The 17,132-nt window shown below is 35.1% G+C and overlaps 2 protein-coding genes across 3 annotated transcripts in view; one reads left to right on the forward strand and one right to left on the reverse strand.

The window, feature by feature from the left end:
- LOC123561389 (nuclear envelope integral membrane protein 1-like) overlaps positions 1-13,559 on the reverse strand; it is a 47,704-nt gene extending 34,145 nt beyond the window's left edge. For both annotated transcript variants that reach the window (XM_045353730.2, XM_045353729.2), the window contains exons 1-4: positions 13,434-13,559; positions 6,355-6,488; positions 5,429-5,548; positions 1,263-1,383 (exon numbers count right to left, since the gene is read on the reverse strand). In XM_045353730.2, coding sequence (XP_045209665.1) covers positions 1,263-1,383; positions 5,429-5,548; positions 6,355-6,488; positions 13,434-13,536 — 478 coding nt within the window. In that variant the 5' untranslated portion in view covers positions 13,537-13,559. The remainder of the gene's footprint in view (positions 1-1,262; positions 1,384-5,428; positions 5,549-6,354; positions 6,489-13,433) is intronic.
- A 212-nt stretch (positions 13,560-13,771) lies between these two features.
- LOC123561388 (uncharacterized) overlaps positions 13,772-17,132 on the forward strand; it is a 62,639-nt gene continuing 59,278 nt past the window's right edge. The window contains exon 1 of the mRNA XM_053553238.1: positions 13,772-13,895. Within this exon, the coding sequence (XP_053409213.1) occupies positions 13,844-13,895 (52 nt within the window). The 5' untranslated portion in view covers positions 13,772-13,843. The remainder of the gene's footprint in view (positions 13,896-17,132) is intronic.

Consider the following 17,132-nt stretch of genomic DNA (forward strand, 5'->3'; position numbering starts at 1 on the left):
TCTGGGGCCGAATATGGGCCCCATTCCCCTCATAATTCCCCCCCCCCCTTTCTGAGAAGAAAATTCCTCTGATAATAGGTTGTTTGACACTAGATATGAACTATCTTTCAAGTTATATTATAGTGCCTCTAAGAAAGGTTACTGCTGCAATATAGTTAAATTAGTTAGAAAAGATAGAAAACAGTATTTATTTAATAAGTGTGAAAAGTAGTAACATATATATGGCTAAAAACTTGCCCTTTCTGTCTTAAAACGACGAAAAATTCGCCTTCCTGAGGGTATGGGTACCTGTCCCCAAAAGTTGTCTAGTGCCCTTGGAGCAGACATATTTGAACAAGTTAGAATTTTACAAAAGGTATTAGGTTACTGGATTAATTCAAATCAAATCATTTAATGAAGTATTTAATGAATTCAATATTTAAATGAAAATTTAATGTTTTAAAGCAACATATATGCTGATTTATATGCCAGCAAGGGTTTGTAGAAGGTTCTCAGTAGGCCTATGTCCCGGTCAATTAACTCTTCTATTCAACATGCTACTCATGGTGGTATGCTTAATAGGTAGCACACTGCTACAATTATTATCACATTCATGTGACTTTTTTACAAACAGCATGATCACATTCATGTGGCTTTGTTTACAAACAGCATGATCACATTCATGTGGCTTTGTTTACAAACAGCATGATCACATTCATGTGGCTTTGTTTACAAACAGAGTATTTTCCATTGGCCACAACTCCCATTCAAAATTTCTCCTGACGGGTTTAAACTTTTTTTCTCAGAGTCACCTTTGCAAAAAATTATAGAAATTTATCAGACTTATGGATAAATTGTTGTAAAATGTCACAATATACAAATGTGCCAATTTTCAGGAGATTTTTTTCTGTTTTTAAATTTTAGTTCAATCTTGTTGCTAATATACACCAATCCCCTCTTGAACAACTATACCTGATTTCTGAATTAATGTGACGTTCACTTCTCAAGTCAATATTTATTCATATTATCTGTTTAAACCAGGTAACTGAAATTGCAGCTCTGTGACTGGTCAGTTAGAATGCCTCATGTCATGTTAAAATTATGAATGGGAAATTGTGATTATGACCTTATACTAGTTTCATTCAATCTCAAGTGTCACAGAAATATACAGAAAAGACCCCAACGTTTATAAAAAAACAATAATTGTTGTACATGTATTTCTCTGAAAACCTGGTTTATAAAAATTTCAATATTAACTCTAAGTGTAAATGAAGACAACAAACCTTTAATTTTAACTTTGGCTTTGTAGTCCACATTTGTATCTATAATATAACAGCTTAGGTTGAAAGGTTCCAGAGAAATATCGTCAGTCTGTTTCAAGGGACTCATTGAAGATATCCAACTCTGAAAACAACAATATACAGATCTTTTACAGCAACAAATTATTATTACAACTCGAGTTTAGTTGGCTTTTAAACATGTTATGATATTTGACACTCATCATCTAATTGTCATAATCAAAAGAGACTAATTTCTGAGTATTTTACCATTGCTTCAACTAACTGAATGAATCACTGTAAAATCGTTAACATGGGGACTAGTTTACATGGAATTTGTGTTTGAAACAAGCCACAAAACTGCAAAACAAAATCTGATTGTTTTTTTTTGATAGCTCAAAATTAATTCCTAACAAAATAATTTAAACATCCGCAAATCTTTTCTTAAAATGTTGGGAAAAGCAAATTCATATCCCAATAAACAAGAGCTGTCAGAGGACAGCAACGCTCGACTATTCAATAGCCTTGTCAATTGAATGAATATTAAAGTCCAAAAAGGGGCATAATTTTGTAAAATTGCAACTCAGGGTTAATAAACCTGTACAATGCAGATCAGCTCATGACAATAGACAATTGTGTGAAATTTCAATTCATTCTCGTACCAGCTTACATACAAAACCTTAACCATAAAGGGGCATAATTTTGTAAAAATGCTAAGTAGAGTTATGGAACCTGTGCGATGCATTTCAGATAATCACAGTGGACAAGTGTGTTAAGTTTCAATCCATTCCGATAAGTGGGTACTGAGATACCAGCTTACATACAAAACTTTAACCAAAATTTTCTAAGTTGAAAACGGGGCATAATTTTGTAAGAAAGCAAATTAGAGTTACAAAACAAGTGCAATGCATGTCAGATCATCCCAGTGAACAAGTATGTAAAGTTTTAATCCATTCCCAACTGTGGGTACTGAGATACTAGCTTACATACAAAAACTTAACCAAAAACTGCTGCTAAGTCGAAAAAGGGGTATAATTTTGTAAAAATACAAAGTACAGTTATGGAACCTATGCAATGCACGTCAGATCATCACAGTGAACAAGTGTGTGAAGTTTCAATCCATTCCCATAAGTTGATACTGAGATACCAGCTTACATATAAAACCTTAACCAAAAATTTCTAAGTCGAAAAAGGGCAATAATTCTGTAAAAAAGCAAAACAGAGTTATGGAACCTGTGCAATGTAAGTCAGTTTATCACAGTGAAAACGTATTTGAAGTTTCAATCCATTCCCACAAGTGGTTACTGAAATACCAGCTTACATACAAAAACTTAACCAAATCAGGATGTCGACGCATGGATGAGTCCAATAGCTCTACCTATTCTTTGAATAGTCGAACTAAAAATCAAAACAAGAAGATGCTTTTGTAGAAAAGTGCATGTCTCCCCCAATGCAAAGTCGTATAAGCAAGAAGTCAATAGGGGACAGTAGCAAAAGTCAAAGAGACACTGATGGTTGGCTGCAATAGGGATCATCTACTTGGCATGTCCAATCATCCCACCAAGTTTCAACATTCTGGGCCTAGAGGTTTTCAAGTTATGAATTGGAAATGGTTTTCAATGTTCAGGCCCATGTGACCTTGACCTTTGATCGAGTGACCCCAAAATCAGTAGGGGTCATTTACTTGGCATGTCCAATCCTCCCATTAAGTTCCAACATTCTGGGTCAAGTGGTTTTCAAATTATTGATCGGAAATGGTTTTCCATATTCAGGCCCCTGTGACCTTGACCTTTAACAGAGTGACCCCAAAATCAATAGGAGTCATCTACTCTGCATAACCAATCATCCTATGAAGTTTCAATATTCTGGGTCAAATGGTTCTCAAGTTACTGACCGGAAATGTTTTCCATGTTCAGGCCCCTGTGACCTTGACCTTTAACAGAATGACCCCAAAATCAACAGTGGTCATCTACTCTGCATAACCAATCATCCTATTAAGTTTCAACATTCTGGGTCAAGTAGTTCTCAAGTTATTGACCATAAATGGATTTCCATGTTCAGGCCCCTGTGACCTTGACCTTTAACAGAGTGACCCCAAAATTAATAGCTGTCATCTACTTGGATGTCCAATCATCCTACCAAGTTTCAATATTCTGTGTCAAGTGGTTCTCAAGTTATTGATCGGAAATGATTTTCCATGTTCAGGCCCCTGTGACCTTCACCTTTAACAGAGTGACCCCAAAAATCAATAGGGGTCATCTACTCTGCATAAGCAATCAACCTATTAAGTTTCAACATTCTGGGTCAAGTGGTTCTCAAGTTATTGATTGGAAATTGTTTTCCATGTTCAGGCCCTTGTGACCTTGACCTTTGCTGGAGTGACCCCAAAAGCAATAGAAGTTGTCTACTTCATATGGCCTGCCAGCCTATGAAGTTTGAAGGTTTTAGGTCAAACGGTTCTCTAGTTATTGATCGGAAATGAAGTGTGACGGATGGACGGAAGGATGGATGGACAGACAGGGCAAAAACAGTATGTCTCCCCCAGTGGGGGGGTGAGACATAATTAAATGATTACATAGTATGAATAACAAGTGGGTCATAATTGCCCCAGATTGCTCACCCGAGTTTCACAGATGAGCTTGCTTGAAGTTTTTGGTAGAGCCAGTCACACAAGGAAAACATCTGTGATTTTATTTTGAAACCAGCAGATTTATACAGTTTCCACTATTTATGTGTGTGCATGTGTATGTAGTGTGGTGGTAGGGCCTGCAGGGGGAGTGGTGATGTGACTCTAAGAGACAATATCAAAAACAAAATGAACTAATAGTACAAAAGAGAGAAATGGCCTTATGATGCGATACAAAGAGACAAACATCAAGAAACACAAGAAACAATTTTTTTTTTTTTAATTGTTAAAATGCGACTGTGTGTAGCAACGTGGGTAGGGACTTCAAGAAATTTGGTACAGGCTCACCCATGGTAACATCTATGGGTATATGAAATTATTTTGAATTTAAGCCAGCAGTTATAGAGGAGATATTTAGTTCTCTGCATAGCAATAATGATAAAAATAACCCTGCCCCCATGGCAGCCATTCTTTAATAATTCAACTTGATAATGAATTTGGTAGTGTCACCAAAGGAATATAACAGTTAAATCAGCTGTTTCAGGGGAGAAGATTTTGTAAGATTTTCATATAGCCATAAAGAGCAAACTAGTCCCACCCCCTGGCAGCGATGTTTTTTAATAAAACAGAATGGTTTGAAGGAATTGATAGGTCATCAAAGGAATTTTACTGTGAAATTATTTAAAAACTGGGTCTGCTGTTTCTAAGGAAAACCTTCCATAAAGCCATATAGGAAAATCTGATTCTGAAGGAATTTTGGTATTGGTTTATTCCTGCGAAATTATTTAAAAACTGAGCCAGCAACATCTGAGGAGATTTTTTAAGTTTTTCCTTTTGATTACTATGGAAACCAAATTATGTATGGATAACCTAGATCTAAATATCGGAAAGCGGATCATCAAAGAAACATTCCTGTGAAGTTTGATTGAAGACGGCTTGGTGGTTTAGTAGGAAATGTTCTTTACAGAAATTGTGGACGGATGGACAACAGACAGCAAAACTATCCTAAAAGCTCACCACAAGTACTTCCTGCTCAGGTGAACTAAAACCTATATTATACCAATACATTTATTTCATCCTCAAAATTAAATATCTTTGAATTCTGGTCCCCAAGAAACAGCTGCTACAGGTACATTGTAAACTCACAAAACTTCATGCAAACTAAATTTATGAGATTTTGCAGTATCTAACAGGATTGCAAAACTGTTGCAACGTATGACCATCAAAACATATTAATTTTGACTAAGTGTGTTATAACCTAGTTGTTGATCCTCTTTTTTTTTTTTGTAAAATTTATCAAAATCTAACTTTTATGAAGTTTTATCACATTTAAATTGACCAAATTTGTTTTTAAACACTGCTAAAATTTCAATCTGTAAAAGTATGGTCCATGTTATCAAAATCTTGAGTAAAAAACAAAAACAACGCACACATGGAAATTTGTACTTTGAGAAGGACAAAAAATGTACTTGTTCTACATTAACAGGAAACTGGTTCAAAATTTCCCAAATATCTACTGGCTAATAAACAATCATTGCCATTATACCTGTAGCATTACATATCCTGGTTGCTTGCTTCTGTGTTCCACATTTGATACAGAATTCCCAAAGTAGGTGATGTATTTACTTGATTCATTCATAGGTATATCTTTTCTTGATATATGAAGCTAAAGAAAAAAAGCAAAATTAATATTTCAATTGGTATCTTATATATATAAATTTATTCTATTCATTGCAAGGGTGGCAAAATCAATTGTCCAACTTGCCTAGCTTGTTCCAAAGCCCATGTGCAATCAAGTAGAATTTCACTATATTTTACTATATAACTTGTATATAATGTGCAACAGAAAAAGCTTTTATCAAGAACGGACAAGTAAGTCAAAATCAGATCTTGCCAGCCCTGCATTAAATCTGGTGCTTTTGTTGTTGTTGTTGTTGTTGATTCTCTTTTCCTTTGTTTATGACAATTTGGGGCTGTAATTAGACCCAAACACCCAATGGCAAAATTAAAACTAAACATGCTGTTAACCAAATTTCAAAGCTTAAAGTCCTTAACTGAAAGAGTGAAAAAAGGACAATTTGTCCCATTCTCAAACCAGTGTAATCAGCCCTGCTATTTGGAACATTATTTTAGACATGACCTTCAATCAACAATACTTTGATCTTTTAAACAATTAAATTTAAAACACCAGATGGTTAAAAGGTAACATCTTCTACTATAGCCTACAACATAGCTAAGGATGTTACACAAAAATTGAAGTACAAATGAATAACTATATTATATATTTATGCATCCTAAATTTGAATATTACTCAAACAATTTATCAAATTGTCAAGAAGATTACAATGTCAAAAGATCATATTAATGAGCAAAGACTCAAAGAAAATGTCATTTTTTCTACACAAGTTTGTGAAAGATTTGCTTTAATGCATTGAAAAAATAATTTTGAGGTAACCTGCCATTGTAACTTACAACAGGGTTTGTCCACAGACGTAACAGTGACTGCGGAAGACCTCGGAAACAGAATGTAGTTACAGATGCCTTCTTGCCTTCTGAAAACCTCACAGTTACTTCTGTTGATGCATTACGCTCTTCAAAAATGAAACCTGAAAAAAAAAGATTTAAAGTGCATTTTTTTATTATTCAAACCTGGGAAATAGAATGGATTTTTTTATTACAATATGCAGAACCCTACGTTATTTTCACAGTTATCTTTAGCACCCTTTTTGTTTCAAGTGTAAGGAAAGTAACAACCATAACAGGACCTACTTATACCAATTCATGAAAGTCAACCTTAAGTTTTTGCAGGTTTAATTTTTGGAAGAGTCTAGGTATACAAATCCATACCTCTAGAATTCTAGAGGTGCAGATTATCTCAAAGATTCTAAAGGTACGTATCTACACATGTACCCATAGACATCTAGACTAGTCACTAGACTGATAATAAAAAATGTGATTTTTTTTATTCATGTTAACTTATTGTGACAAATGCCAGTCTATTTTACAGATTTTCTGAGAGAACTGATTCCAATATTATGAAAAACTGAAGTAATATAAATTTGTGAAGAAAACGATGACATTTAGGAAATATGAAATAACAGCAAAGTCATCTGGTTTGTCATTCCTTTATCTGTTTATTCCCATAGTACCATAAAAATATCACCAAACAGGTCAACTGTTGCAGCTGCCATTGGGGCCCTAGGGCACGAATCAGCACAAATGCAAGAAAGCACACTTGGAGGTCAGGCTCCACTCCCCTCTACACTTGTGCCAAATTTCAGCCAATATTTTAGCCATTTAAAAAACATTGAGCATATGTTTTGATCAATTACATAATTATGTTTTGTTACAGCATAGCATGAACAGGTAAAAATTGCTATCTTTGAAAAACAAAATATGATGAATCAAATTAATTCATTACACCATTCATAAACAAACTGATTACCAGACGGCTACAAAAACCTTAGCAGATAGGCTAAGCGTCTGGTTACCGGATGGCTAGAATACAGGCTAGGCATCTGGTTACCGAACTGCTATATACTTAAACAAGAGGGCCAAGATGGCCCTAGGTCGCTCACCTGATAAACACACCATAACAGTGTAAACATGTTTGACATAGTGATTTCATGGAAACAAATAATCTGACCAATTTTCATTAAGATTGGATCAAAAATGTGGTCTTAAGTCTAAACAAGCATTTTCTTCAATTTGACCCAGTGACCTAGTTTTTGAGCTAAGATGACCTACATTCGAATTTGACCTAGATTTGATCAAGGTAATCATTCTGACTAAATTTCATCAACCTTGATTAAAAAAATACAGCCTCTATCGCATACAAAACGTTTTTCTTTGATATATCCTAGCGACCTAGTTTTTGACCCCAGATGACCCATACTCAAACTTGACCTTTATTTCATCAAGGTTAGCATTCTGACCAAATTTCATGAAGATCAATTGAAAAATACAGTCTCTATTGCATATACAAAGGGTTTTCTTTGATTTGACCTAGTGACCTAGTTTTTGACCACAGATGACCAATATTCTAATTTGACCTAGATTTCGTCAAGGCAATCATTCTGACTAAATTTTATGTGAACCCAGTGTAAAATGCAGCCCCTATTGCATACACAATGTTTTTCTTTAATTTGACCGGGTGACCTAGTTTTTTATCCCATATGACCCATATTCAAACTTCATCTAGATTTCATACAAACATTCTGATTAAATTTCATGAAGATCCGGTGTAAAATGCAGCCCCTATTGCATACATAAGGTTTTTATTTGATTTGACCTAGTGACCTAGTTTTTAATCCCCAATGACCCATATTCAAACTTGACCTAGATTTTATCAAGGCAATCATTCTGACCAAAAGTTCATGAAGATCAATTGAAAAATACAGCCTCTATCGCATACACAAGGTTTTTCTTTGATTTGACCTAGTGACCTAGTTTTTGAACCCAGATAACCCATTTTCAATACTGGCCTAGATTTCATCAAGGTTATCATTCTGACAAAATTTCATGAAGATCAGTTGAAAAATACAGCCTCTATCGCATACACAAGGTTTTTCTTTGATTTTACCTAGTGACCTACTTTTTAACCCCAGATAACCTATTTTCGAACTCGGCCTAGAATCCATCAAGGTAATCATCCTGACCAAAATTCATGAAGATAAAATGAAAAATACAGCTTCTATCGCATACACAAGGTTTTTCCTTGATTTGACCTAGTGACCTAGTTTTTGACCCCGGGTGACCCATTTTCAAACTTGACCTAGATTTCATCAAGGTTATCATTCTGACAAAATTTCATGAAGATCAATTGAAAAATACAGCCTCTATCGCATACACAAGGTTTTTCCTTGATTTGACCTAGTGACCTAGTTTTTGACCCCAGATGACCCATTTTCAAATTCGGCCTAGACTTCATCAAGGTAATCATTCTGACCAAAATTCATGAAGATAAAATGAAATATACAGCCTCTATCGCATACACAAGGTTTTTCCTTGATTTTACCTAGTGACCTAGTTTTTGACCCCGGGTGACCCATTTTCGAACTTGGCCTAGATTTCATCAAGGTAATCATTCTGACAAAATTTCATGAAGATCAATTGAAAAATACAGCCTCTATCACATACACAAGGTTTTTCCTTGATTTGACCTAGTGACCTAGTTTTTGACCCCAGATGACCCATTTTCGAACTCGGCCTAGATTTCATCAAGGTAATCATTCTGACCAAAATTCATGAAGATCAGTTGAAAAATACAGCCTTTATCGCATACCCAAGCTAAATGTTGACAGACGACAGACTACAAAAGGAACGACAGACGACGGACATCGATTGCTCAGGTGAGCTAAAAAGAAAAGCGTGTTGATCATGAAACACTCAAAATAAGTTTTTACTTCTTAGGCCTAAAAAAAATTGTTTGTTTCCAATATCCCACCTACCCTAAACTTTTGGCCCAAACCTAAATGTTTTAATGGCTTGGAGAATTTTTTTTTCCAACTTTTTAACAAAACGTTGCATTTCACTTTAAACGTAGTCGGTGATGTTAGAAATCAACTTACTGGTGCTCTAAAGGCATTTGTATTCATTTTTTTACATGAAAATAATTTCCGAAAAGTCCCACTTAACAAGAGCTCGTAGAGAACACGAAATGCCCCCCTTGATGCATTCAGTAATTGCACTTTTTATGCTTTAAACGTAGTTGGTGATGTTAGAAATCAAGTTACTGGTGCTCTAAAGGCATAACCCTCTTATTTGCATTCATTTTCGTTTTTACACGAAAATAATTTTTGAAAAGTCCCACTTAACAAGAGCTCGTAGAACACGAAATGCCCCCCTTGATGCATGATTCAGTAATTGCACAAGGAACAGAAATTATTTGGTCACTGTACACAAAAGTTCCACTGTTCTGGGTCAATGTGACCTAGACCTTTGACCTACTGACCTCAAAATAAATAGGGGTCATCTGCTGGTCATGATCAACCTCCCTATCAAGTTGCGTGATCCTAGGCCCAAGCGTTCTCAAGTTATCATCCAGAAAATGTTTAACTGTTCCAGGTCAATGTGACCTTGACCTTTGGCCTACTGACCTAAAAATTCAATAGGGGTCATCTGCTGGTCATGACCAACCTCCCTATCAACTTCCATGATCCTAGGCCCAAGCATTCTTGAGTTATCATCCGGAAACAGTTTTACTGTTCCGGGTCACTGTGACCTTGACCTATGACCATCTTACCTCAAAATCAGTAGGGGTCATCTGCTGATAATAACCAACCTCTCTATCAAGTCTTGAGTTCCTAGGCCCAAGCTTAACTGTTCCGGGTCACTGTGACCTTGACCAACTAACCCCAAGATCAATAGGGGTCATCTGCTGGTCATGATAAACTTCCCTATCAACTTTCATGATTCTAGGCCCAAGCGTTCTTGAGTTATCATCCAGAAACCGTTTAACTGTTCTGGGTCACAGTGACCTTGACCTTTGACATACTGATCTCAAAATCAATAGGAGTCATCTGTAGGTCATGACCAACCTCTCTATCAACTTTCATGATCCTAGGCCCAAGCATTCTTGAGTTATGATCCGGAAACGGATTGGTCTACAGACTGACCAACATCTGCAAAACAATATACCCCTTCTTCTTCAAAGGGGGGTCACAATAATTTTAGTTAGGAAATGACCCACAGCTTTCGATTTAAATGCTTCTTTAAAATATTCAGAATTTGCAGATGATATTGGTAGTGACAAGGTAATTCTCATGCCATTTTTTTAAGCAACGGAATTGTATTGAATCTGGCTTGGCAGCAAGATTCCCAGCATGCACAGATGTTTTCACTGCCAAGTCGGACTCAATCAACTTTCATTGGCGTGAGAGCTAAAGAATTTAAAACACGAGAAATAACTGTAAAATCAAGATGGGTATTCAACCTGGCAGCTATAGGCTATGTTCAGCAGGGTATACTTTGTTTACCAATCACCGGGATTATACATATACATATTATATTTTTTCTCTCATTATTTATGCTCAATGTCAGCAGCTTCTATAAAGCACTGCAGGCCCGGGCCTTCAGATTATCCGAGAAAATGAAAAAATAAAAATGCCAAATATGCAATAAAAATTGAAGGGTAAGTGGATTAGGCTGCAGGAGCTAATGATCATCTAAAAACCAATAATGAACATGCAATAAGAGCTTATTTATGCAACATATTTTTTATTTTATGCTAACTAATGAAATACTGTGTTTAATCAATATATACCTAAGCCTATAAAAATTCTGTCAAAATTTAGACTTGTAATTTCACAAGTAATATGAACAGGCAGAAAAAGAATCCGTATTGTACCTTTTGTATTGAATGCTGCCCAACTACTTTCATTTGCTATGTGTGACCTGATAAACAGTGCACAAAAAACTTCACTCTGTTCTGTTCTTATTTATGCAGCCAACCAAAACAGATAATTTAATTTTAATTTAATTTCTATCAATCACAATCAAATTTCGATCAGAAAATATATTGGCTTTACCTTTTTCTAGAAGTTTTTCAAAATAAAATTAGGTTATCACGGTGTCGATTTTTGATAAACATTTCTCTTGAATCATTTTAATAAGAGGAAATGTCATGGTAAATTTTAATATCAGATACTGTCAAATGCTGTTAAACTGTCTTTGCATCATCACAAGTTGTCAAACACATACTTTAAACTGGAGATTTGGGCAATGTTTACGAAAGCGTAACAGTATTCGGACATAAAATTTTGGATATCTGGATTTTGATCAATAAAAAGGTTGGAGCTAGAGGTTTTAGGTACAGCTGGGTGGAGATGAGAATCAAACAGTTAATTTTCTATCGCCTAAACTTGTATTCTTTTTAATTCTGTACATTTTGTTTTGACGGTTCTAACAGTTGCAATTGCTTGTCACGCCAAAATGCAAAAAAATCATCTGGGGAGTCAGGTTTAATTCTCAGTGGAGTTTTGAATTTAGACATACAGTAGTGCTAAAAGTGCCATAATTATTAAATTTTACAAAGAAGGTTTGCATAAGTTGCAACAAAGAGTTGAAGAGTGGTGACTAGTTAGATATTAACATTTCAGGACTTGAAAAATCCATGAACATGTGAAGAGTAATGACTAGTGATATTATAAGTGCAAATTAAGTTTATATTATAATTAGCTGCTGTATTGCATTTAGTTTATTAATTTTTTATTAGGAGATCTAAAAAGATGTTTACATGTGTTTTTAGTACCTATTAAGCAATACCATGAACGTAAATACCGCAGTATCAAGCCTCCCACTTGAACATCTCCATCTCCCACTTTGGAATGCAAAAACTCCCACTTGGCATTCAGAAAAAGCAGGGATATCTGGTTATGGTTAATCTTTGCAATTTTTCTCCGTTAATTTTCAAGAAAGTTGCTTATTTCTGCCATATCTGTTTCATATTTAGTTTATGTCCTAAAAATAACTGTGGAAATACTACTTTCCCGGCAAACTGATTGTCTAACTGCAGACATTTTCTCAGTTACGTCATTCTCGATACCTACATTATAGGATAAATCCCATTTTCCGGTATTAACCACCAATAAACACCCGTTCCCGGTTTTATGGTGAAGTGGGGGGGGGGGGTTATCGGCCATTACGCTACATAGTGGTAGTGTTTAAATTATCCTTTTTTCAAGGTTTAAACAAAGAAAATGAATAAAAAAGTATTGCAGATTAACATAAAACAGTGTTGTAATTAAGATGTAGCAAAAATATCCTCAAAGTTTATTTTATTTTTGAAATTTTATCTTTTATTTTACACTGCCGCTTCCGTGGCTCGACACCGAAGTGAAATTTTACGCATTTTTCAATGTTAACAAATAATTTTTGCAAAAGTTTTTTCGCCAAGGTCACAAAATAATATTTTCATTGTGAAAAAGTAAGAACTTTCCTAAATCCTTATCTTCTGGCAAAAATAATCATTGATTTACTACAAGGTCTTTATATCGGTTAATCTCACCAGCCCCCTCCTGACCCTATTTATGGAAATACCGGAGGACGGGATTTACCCTATAATGTCAATATGGTCAATAAAAAATGTAGACGGGTTTATGTTTTAATGCCCGGGGAAATGAATTAGCACTTTAAAATGGTAACCAATGTAATCTCTCCCTGTCTGCAAAAAAATCGCAATTTGCAGCTTTATGGCAAATAACAAAAGAACAAATGATAATTTGCAACAATTGACTAAAGACTGCCAGCCGGCTTCGAGAGAACCGACACTAGTCACTACTAATGCTAAAGTTCAGAAAAAGTACCCAAAACGTTTCCAAGGTAAGTGGTTGTCAGAGTTTACCCTTAGTATGGAAATTTTTACTTTATGATTTTCATACTCTCATAAATTGAGATTTATCTCCAGTGTTTGTGTCCAGGGGGTAAGTTTACCATCGAAAAAAATACTGAATGGGAACACCGAAACTTCGAACTTCCCAAATTTCACAATACATCGCGAAAAAGGAAGACAAAAAATAAAATCCATTGTATATCTCAAGCATATAACCTACATTTTGGTTTATTACATGCTCCATCTGTAGAACCATCTGCCTTCACCGCTGTCAACAGTGATACATACACGCAAAATAGCTTCTCAAACTTTGACAGATACATTTTTCAAACCGGATGGTTTTCACCGCCATTAATAATCTCTTATCCTACTTGCAGTTTTATATATACAGAGTAAATTTTTCAGAAATATAAATTTAGAATTTCTATTTCTTTTCACAAATGTAAAACACAAATACAAATTATATTGTTGAAAATATAATGCAGAATCTAATTTTTATTTGGCTCTAAGAGTATTTGGGGATTACGTAGTAGTTGGCTAACAGTACGGCACGGATACCTAGCCGTTAGTACTGTGTCGGTAATGAAAAGATATCAAAATAATTAGATCTATGCTGAACCACTGTTACTGATGATGTTCAAGTCCTTGTTGAGAGTTAAGTCATCGACTGCGTTCTTTGAAGGTGACCTAAAACTACACTTGTTTTTCAGCAAAAAAAATCAAGATAGGGCCTACTACAGTAAATCAAAACTGAATTTTGTAACAATTTAGTCATGTGAGCGATGAATTATTCACTTTCTGTGAAAAATACACGGCTACTAAACGCTAGCGCCACCACCAAATTGTGGTGATATGGAAAAGAGCTATTGACATTTCCGTGGTGCAGCTATCGCCCATTTCTACTTGTAAACACGTGAGTAAAATTTATATTTTATCTTATATTTTTATTGATAGAACTTTTTTCGAAAATCGGAAAATGTAGTTCCGTGTAACAACACTTTTACTAGAGGTTGGCTGTAATTTTATTAAAATATTATGCAAATTGTGGTGCCAGGAGCTTTTCTCCCGAATTTGACAGTGGCATATTTTCATATCGGCTAGTATTCGAACACCATTCCGATGATAAGACACACTGAAAAAAAAACATACCTGCGCATGCAGATCGTGTATAACTGAATAACACGTATTCCCATACACCGAAGAATTACGAAAAACACAGTAAAAAGTTAAAACACGACTATTTTTGAAAATGGTGGCGCTATCACCCAAGTGGTGGCGCTATACAGTAGTGGTGGCGCTTTTATATATGATTAGTGGCCGATATATTTAATTTTAAAATATAAAAAATGTCTGACCGCAAGCCACGGAAATTTCTACAATAATTGATGTTATCAACCTATCTCACACTACACCCAAATTACGTTACTCAACAAAATACATGCAGTAACCTGTACATGATCGCAAAATAATCTACATGTATATGGATTCAGATTGTGCATCTAAGCTGTATTGATTAATCATATTTAATCGACTGGAATTGAAAATGTACTGTACTTTTCAGAAAGAATTGTGAAAGTAGGGTCTTTTGTTTACAATGCATGCAAGCGACGTAAAAATACAAAGGCAAGTAACTTTCAGAATCTTAATATAACAAATAAATTCTACACAAATCTTTGTTTGAAATAAAAGTATTGCTACTATTTTTCATGACCTGAATTTAAAGTACACTTACGTTTGTATTTAGATAGAATATTTAAAGGTTAGAAAATAATTCTACATTAACATTTTAAACAAAGGAAATTTACTTTGACTACAAGAGTCCAAAGGGTCTGAGTATTTTTTTTCTTGGATAGAGAATGTTTCATAAAGGTGAATAAACCATGATCGTGTTTTTCTGTCTTTAATAACATGATTCCTTGCAGGAATATTGTCAGTTAGAGAATGTTGGTATTTGTTTTGTTCCGGATGCGTAAGCAGTTCGTATTACTGAATGCCGTAACAGCGCCACCACTACTGTATAGCGCCATCACTAGAGTTATAGCGCCACCACTTTTAAAAATCCTGGAATATTTCTTCTAACCCGAAATTCTATTATTCATGGTGTGTGCCTATATAGTTATTTATCATTTCTACACCATTTGCATGCGCAGGTAGGTTCTTACAGTTTGTCCATTAATCGGAATGGCGTTCGAATACTGGCCAATATGAAAATGTGCCACTGTCAGATTCGGGAGAAAAGCTCCAGACACCACAATTTGCATATTATTTTAATGAAATCACAGCCAACCGCTAGTTAAAGTGTTGTTACACGGAACTACATTCTCCATTTTTGAAAAAAAGTTCTATCAATAAAAACATAAGATAAAATAAAAATTTTAATCACGTGTTTACATTTTCAAACGGGCGATAGCTGCACCACGGAAATGTCGATAGCTCTTTTCCTTATCACCACAATTTGGTGGTGGTGCTAGTGTTTAGTATCCGTGAAATAGGTAAGTAAAATAATTAAATGACATAAGAGCACATATTCTATTACATGTATACTTTCCTGTCACTATTTTATTTATGAATGAATTGTAACAAAACTTTCTGGATATTATAATTAGAATATTAATTAGATCTATAACATATATATTTTTATAGATCTTTAAAGGCGAAGATCCACCATATGTTTATATAAGTGTCTCTCTCCACTGCCACCCCACTCCAACAAAGGTAAATTTACCGTCGCTTTGTGAAACAATGAACATATAAGCTCTGTAGAGCTTTTGAGCGACCTCAGTTTTAAGAAGATACGTTAACTTTCCCCATCAGTCGCCCTCCAGCAATTTGCTGGTACCCGTTTTAAGCTGGGTCGACTGAGGCAATCGTGGTAAAGTGATTTACCCAAGGACATGCCGCAATGGGAGTAGCAAGGAATCGAACCCGGGGCCTTCATCTCCATAGGAAAGTGTCCTATCCCTCTCGACTAATTAATGCGTTCACAAATCCAGTAAAAAAGCAAAACTCCAGGCTTATCTGCTGCTTAGATCTATCAGCAATTATATATATAGTCGTGAAAAATATTGAATATTCAATTTCAGTAAAAGGTTCCATAATGTGTATCGTTTTCCCGCTTTATTAATGTAGGTATAGCGCTTTTTTTTTCGTGTTACAACATCTCAGGGATTGACTGGTACCCGAGTCCGGTAGGGCGAGGGTACCGACCTAGGCATATCCCGAGGGATTCTAGATGTTATAACATGAAATGAACATGCCCTAACGCCATTCTAGCATAAAACGCGTTAAAACTAATAAATTTCCATAAAATACACGGGAATGTCTGGCTGACACCATTTTCTTTTGGAGGCTGTGATGCGTTAAGAAAAATGAATCACGCTTTGCCACGGAACCGCGTATATAATAAGGTGTTTTAATAGCACGGGAGTGCGGGAATCTCTTCTGTTAAAACATCCCCGAAAAGTGATAAGAACAGCAGTTTTATGCTAGAATAAATTCTGTAACACTGAAATGTACATGTATAATGCTTTCAATGTTGTTTCATGATCCATACTAAATCACAGTTTGTTTCCTTTTTTCACATATTCACATCAGTTTTTAGTTTATATACTATTACATACTTTACATTAACTTATTATTATATTTTTTGCGGCAAAATGTAAACGTAATAATCCAAATTTTTGCAAAAGGTTCAATTAATTACCACTCTCACTAATTTACATGTACGAAAACATGCAATGATAATAAGGCCAACTCCATCATGGGAAGGAATTAAAATAAGCATTTATTTGCTTGTTTTCTGATCCAACATTTTATAAATGTAGTTCCGCGCGTCAACCGGTGTTTATCGCAGAATTTTCTTCTTTGTTTAGCTGGCAATCTAGAATATGATTTAAATTCAACCTGAATAAAATTGACA

This window comes from Mercenaria mercenaria, chromosome 10, assembly GCF_021730395.1.
Source record: "Mercenaria mercenaria strain notata chromosome 10, MADL_Memer_1, whole genome shotgun sequence".
NCBI lineage: Eukaryota > Metazoa > Mollusca > Bivalvia > Venerida > Veneridae > Mercenaria > Mercenaria mercenaria.